Source organism: Pinus tabuliformis, chromosome 7 (assembly GCF_031772625.1).
Source record: "Pinus tabuliformis cultivar Carrire ecotype Pingquan chromosome 7, CPIR1, whole genome shotgun sequence".
NCBI classification, from domain to species: Eukaryota; Viridiplantae; Streptophyta; class Pinopsida; order Pinales; family Pinaceae; genus Pinus; species Pinus tabuliformis.
In genome coordinates, this window is record NC_142293.1 from 605,889,463 (window position 1) to 605,895,828 (window position 6,366).

General features: G+C 31.1%; 1 protein-coding gene across 1 annotated transcript; it reads right to left on the bottom strand.

Moving 5' to 3' along the window:
- Positions 1-1,657: 1,657 nt before the first annotated feature.
- LOC149248896 (uncharacterized) lies at positions 1,658-4,439 on the bottom strand. The gene is made up of 4 exons (XM_089456131.1): positions 4,297-4,439; positions 2,769-2,982; positions 2,339-2,674; positions 1,658-1,849 (listed from the first exon to the last, which is right to left on the bottom strand). The coding sequence occupies exons 2-4, from the start codon at positions 2,925-2,927 to the stop codon at positions 1,757-1,759; spliced, it is 588 nt and encodes a 195-aa protein (XP_089312257.1). The 5' UTR covers positions 2,928-2,982; positions 4,297-4,439; the 3' UTR covers positions 1,658-1,756.
- Between the last annotated feature and the right edge of the window lie 1,927 nt (positions 4,440-6,366).

A 6,366-nucleotide genomic window follows, 5' to 3' on the forward strand; every position in this document is an offset into this window, starting at 1 on the left:
ATTTATGTTTTTTTAGCATTTGTTTCTCTTGAAACCATTCAAAAAATTGTTTGCCTCCTTCGATTCAATTTGTCTAAACAAATGATGATGCACTTCTAGATGTTTTGTTAACATCTGTTGTTCTTCAATGTATGCCTTACGGAGTTTCCATTGCAATATCTGGTGCAATTACTAGTTATTTATTTACCATACCTCTTTTATAAATATAGTATTTGGCCCATAGGCTTCACCTAAAGAAAAACTCTTTTTTTGAGTTTTCATAGATATAAAGAGGTTTATGGAGTAAATATAAAAACAGGTTTTATTTATTTACCATAACTCTAATTTATTTTTATTTTTATTTATTTACCATACCTCTTGAGTAAGTATAGAAAGAGATTTTATTTATTTAGCATACCTCCAATTTATTTATATTTTATTTATTTACCATACCTATTTTTTAAGTGCTAAACTTTAAATTTATATTGTATTTATACCTAATAATAATTAGATTGATTTTTGAATAGAGACAATATTAAATTAAAAACATTAAATGTTAAATATTACATTTACATTTACATTTACATTTACATGTTTAAGTGAAATATACTCCATATTAGACTCTAAAGGGTTTCTGAACCCAATAAAAAAACATAAAATAACCATAAAAATACGATACACAATCCTGACTTTATATATCGAGAATAAAATGCATTTGGATAAGAAAAAATGTAAACAGTAAACTTACAACGTGTAATAAGAACCATGTAATTAGTTTATTTATTATTTCCTTATTATATTATTTAAATAATAAGCACCAGGACTATAAACCAATAATTTGGTTTACTAGTTTTCCTTTTAGTTCATTAAATAGTAAATAACCTAAGCAATTCAAAATGCCAGCTTTACATGTATTCAATATAAAAGCATGAAATAACACTAAAAAACAAAAACATAGTGCATAATGATCACTTTGCATATGTTAAATATGAAATTTATTTGTGTCAGTAAATATATAAACAATTAACCAACAACATGCGACAAGTTGGTTCATGGTTTTTCTATCTGCCTAACAACAAGGGCCATGTTAATAAACCAATTATTTGATTTTTTTTTTCATTTGATTCATTAAATTACTTGTATCTATAATAAAAATGTTTTTAATTGTTGTGTTCACATAATAATTAAGAGTTTAAGTAAAAACGTAACATACTATAATAATAAGAATGGAAAAATTTAGGAGTAATTAATTTTACATTTAAAAATTAAAAATTAAAAACTTCCAATAATTTTATAATATAATTTTTTCAAAGTTTAAAATTTTCCAAAAAATACTCACTTTACATATATCAAATATAAAATGTTCTTGCCATAATTAAGAGCCTGTATCCAAAACGAATACATATTATAACAATAAGAAGAGGGTAGAGAATGCTAACATTACACATAAAAAATTATCTAATACATTTGTTCAACAAATATGTAAACAATAACCCAACACTTTCATCATACAGATAACCGGCAAGGAAATAATAAACTAATCATTTAGCTTACCCTCTATTTTTCATCCCGCACCGACATCATATACAACCATTACCGTAATTTATAACTTATCTTACCGTAATTTATAACTTAACTGTGCAGAGTTATAAAAAATTTCAGTGGTCACAGCACAAAGTGACAACCATACCCATAGTTCGTAAGTTAATTGCGGAGAGTTCAGTAAAAATTCATTTCGATCAGAAAACATTAGGCCATTCCTGCGAGATTTTTGATATTACACATTTTGGTTCTGCTCCCATCTCGTAGAAGCCAGTCGGCAAAGTTTGTCGTGCAAGACATCTATTTCCCATTGAGATTTCACTGCAGCCTGACAACATCAATTTAATGTAAGAAAATAAAATCCTAAATCTTAGTCAAGTGATAAAGAAATAAAAAATAAGGAATGACAACATCAATTTAGGAATCAGTTTAATAAGATTATATTAGAGACACCAATATTGAATTATTAGAGTGAGACTGAATTCAGCTAACTGAAATTGAACTAGGATATTTGGATGGATAGATATGCCATGTGGTTAGAATAAGATGTCTACTAGGTGACACATCTAATTCCAACTACCAACTAGATGACACATCTATCCATCCAAGTGTCCTAATTCAATGTCGCTTAATCCAATTCTCTTGAATTCAGTTCAGTACCACCTATGTCATTTAATGTTAATATCTCAAATGTAATTTCATTTAACTGATTAATAACATTCAAAAAAATAATCTCTCTTCACCTTTTTTAATTTCCCCTAATAAACCTAAACGAATGAAGTAATGATAATTGTAAGAGGGATATGGAAAGGCTTACCTGGATCGTTATAGCATAGAATACTTTATTTCCACTTGTAAACATGGTAACGTTAATAACGTCCATGCTTTCTGCCTCAAACATCGAAATATACTTTGACAGAGGAGTATATTTTTTGTAGGTCAATATTGTAATCGAATAATGGTCTCCCATGGTTCCTATGATAACGTTAGGACTAAACACATCCAGGTTTTCTCCAGTGGTATCCCTCTGATCCACAGTTTTCTTCACTATTGAGGATGCGTGACTTTCGACTGTGTCAATTTTCATTTCAGGGTTTGTAACACGTTCTGAACTTGTTCGACAGGCAACAGGCCGAGAGCACTGATGATCTATCTGTTCATCAAAAAAGTACATAAAATCTGTAACCCAAAACTTTTGTATATCATTCGAATACTTGAAAAAGGAAAATACGTTGGCATATAGTTACCTTTCCTTTGGGGACTTCTGCTCTTAGAGCGGAAAATAGCAGTGACAAGTAAATGCCCTTATATGGTATTCCCATTTTGTCCAGTTTCCTTAAACTCCGAATTCGTCTCATCCATCTCTGTCGAATGCGAGAGAGAACACCGGATGGTTTCATTTGCATCAGATAAGAAGAGTTCTTCGTCCAGCCGCTCAATTACTGGAATTGAGGGTAGATGCTATGCAGCCATGGGGAGAAGATTGTCAACTCTTTATTCACCTATGCCTTTTACTACTTAAATCGTAAAAGTTAATATAATCATAAAAACTCAGAATCCAAAAATGGAAATCGTAAAAGTTAACATAATCATATAAATTATGGGCATCTTTATATCATTTCCCAGATTCTGGGAATATCTTAGAATTCGACCCTCAAGATAGGAGTGAAATTACGGTCAGAGTTTTACATATTTCCAAAATATACCATCCATATAAGTTCAACCTTTAATAATAACTAAAACATTTCTGTGTAATTTAATTTAAAGTTAAATACAAAATTAGAAATAAATTTAATTGAAAATGAAGTGGAAAAACTATTTTTGAAGCCTTGGTTTTTGAGAAGGGAAATTTCTAAATATACCAAGTTGCATAAATTATAAGATATAACAAGATATTTAATGATTAATTTTTTTTATTATAGAGATTTTTAATATATAAATAAGTTTTATTAAAATATCGTGAATCAAAATTATAAATTATTAATTCTATAGGTCTAAAAAAATCATGATTCATATATAACATTTTATAACCTAATTAATTTCAGTTTAAACTTAATTTCTACTGATTGAATTTTATTATCCACCTTATCAGATGATTATTGATAATAATTATTAATAATAAGCATATTGGTAGAATCAAACGGATTGAAAAAAAAGGCTGTGAGAATATTCACTGAATAGTGATATTAGTAGTTAAGGAGCCATCTTTAAGTTGATTGCAGATTCTCTGAATATTCGGGAATCTGATGGACATGGGGCAGTCAAAAAAAATTGACCGCCTCGATGTCCCTCCGATTCCCAAATATTCAGGGAATCTGCACTTGACTTAAGCTCATGGGCAGTTAAGGTAGGTAATTTAGTCTAATAAGGAGGGAACGAATTCCAGACACAAGATCTCCCTCCATTTTTTTCTCATTTTAACAAATCCAAGTTAGTAATTCTATTCATCCCATAGGGAACGACCGAACGAATTCCAAATAGAAGATTATGAAGTCAAAGCGTAGCAGATAGATTTCAAACTTGAAAAAACCCTACAATTTCGTACATCGGTTTGTTGGCCACTTCTTCTCCAGTGAACACACTAAACCCTAGATGGGAAGAGGTGTGGTCTTAACAGAACCTTTTAAGCGACGACAAACTTTAGAATGGATTGTAAGAAATCCCAGATTTACCTGTATCTATGCTAATAAATATAACATCTTCCTCTGGATGAATTACACGAAATGAAGCTAAGAATTAGCTCTAATTACTAATGCGAGATTCGATAGAACTTACCCTCTTTTAAAGGGTCTTTAGCCGAGCAGAGACAAAGGGGAATCTGTACCACTGAGCCTCCTGGTATGTGCCGTTGATGTGGGTTCGGTTCTCTGTTGGGGCTTCAAAAATCTAATGAAAAATCGCAACAGCAGTATATCCTGTCCTGGCAACGGGAATGGGCTTTTCTCGGAAGCAATGGGATGTGGGCATTATTTAATAAGATTAGTGATGACGTTGGAGAATTATTTTATAAGATTAGTGACGACGTTGGAGAATTATTTATTAAGATTAGTGACGATGAGTGAGAATTATTTAATAAGATTACTAAGGAATCAAAGGAAGTGGATTCATGAACTACTTATCCCGGGACTGAGTCCACCTTGCCCTTAAAAGTGACGTTGTCTACTCATCGCACAAATTTGCCGGGAGCAGAATTCAATCATAAAAGTTGTTTATCTTATAAATTTGTAGCAGATTTTTTTGTGAGAATTTAGTAAAAAAATCTAAAATACCAAAATATTGGATTGTTTGAATTATTTTCTTATAGTGAAAATAAATTAACCCTATTAAAAACCCTAAAATACCTAAAATCTTGATATTCCACAACTATAATACAAATTTTGAAAAAATTCTACCAGATTTTATCTTACATAATTTTCATTATTTTAGACCAGAATTTGTGAGATTTTTAAACTACGCTCTTAAAAGCTAACTAACTAGAACCCGTCATCTTTATTAATATTTTAATGGAAATAATAATAAGATGTGAATAAAAAGGTTTTCTTAAATTGCGCGGAACTATTCAACGTAAAGGTTATAATGACAAATAATATCCCCGGACATAGATGTGATTGGAAATGAATTTATGATATTGACAAGAGCTATTCAGAGTAAGGTGATAAACTAGAATAATGGGGAAGGGTGGTTGCAGCCTTTAAAAAAGAAAATTGTACCAATTAACATGAAAAACATGCGGGTTAAATTTCTCCTCCGAGCATAAAGTTGGAAAGATCCATTGTATCCGCCCAGGGGCAGATGAACCTGTGATGGAATTGAAAAATTCCGCCTCCCCGTCATCATCGATCGTAATCAATCACCGCAATCAATCTTCTTGAAAGATGGTCATCGGTCGTTTATTTTAATTGTCCAAAATTTCTGCCTCATCGTGATCAATATATTTTTTAAATGACCAGGAATGAGACCAGTAAGATTTAACGGGCAGTCTGGTTTTCAAATTCAAACCGCTCACCGATCAAATTATGTTTCCTATTTAGCATTTTGTTCCTGTAGATTTTTCCAAAACAACAATAATCAACATTCGACCGTAACCATGCCCTAATATTGCGCTTAAACCACCATAGTTCATGTCAATGTGAATATAACCCTATCAAGTTTAAATAAGATTTCTAAAATTTTGATTTAACTATCGCGGATAAGCGGAATCCTTAAGTTAATGGTTGTATCGACAAATCCGATATATATGGGCGAGGTCAAATCCGAACACACATAGCCTCAGCCACGTCCATCGGAATATTCCCGGAAGACTTAATCTCACGTCTAGGAGAAGCCCTCTCTCATTATATTTATCTCTATGTAGTTTTTTGCAATGTTTCACTAATGGAATAAATATGCCCGGGAAAGAATTGTAAAATTCGGGAAAAAATCATAACATACAAAAATATCTATTTTTTTAATATCTAAAGCATCTACAAATACATTGACACATAAATATGACAAAAGAACTAATATATAAGATGTTTAATATCATTTTTAGTGCCACATCAGACATAACAGTGAATCATGTCCTGAATAGTAAGTCCTGACTCATGACTCCCAACTCAGCCTCAAAATATCAACAAAAAATATAATAATGTATCTTATATCATGAGTTATAATGTCATATACAATGAAATGAACCAAATAACTAAAGTCTAATACTACTGATTTTCTTTGCCCCTCTAGATGTAGATTTCGGTGGAGTTGGCAGTAGACTCTACTGTGCTCTAGAAGCTGAAGAACTAGGAGCTATAGACCAAAAAAAAAAAAACATCTTTTTTTTCTTTTGCGATTTTTTTGGGAAAAATCGCT

Bases quoted from the DNA above. Each gene is read 5' to 3' on its own strand.
- LOC149248896 (XM_089456131.1), bottom strand. From the start codon at position 2,927: ATGCAAATGAAACCATCCGGTGTTCTCTCTCGCATTCGACAGAGATGG. The intron at 2,675-2,768 runs GTAACTATATGC...TTTGATGAACAG, and splicing joins CAGAAGTCCCCAAAGGAAAG to ATAGATCATCAGTGCTCTCG. The intron at 1,850-2,338 runs GTAAGCCTTTCC...TGATGTTGTCAG, and splicing joins TCTATGCTATAACGATCCAG to GCTGCAGTGAAATCTCAATG.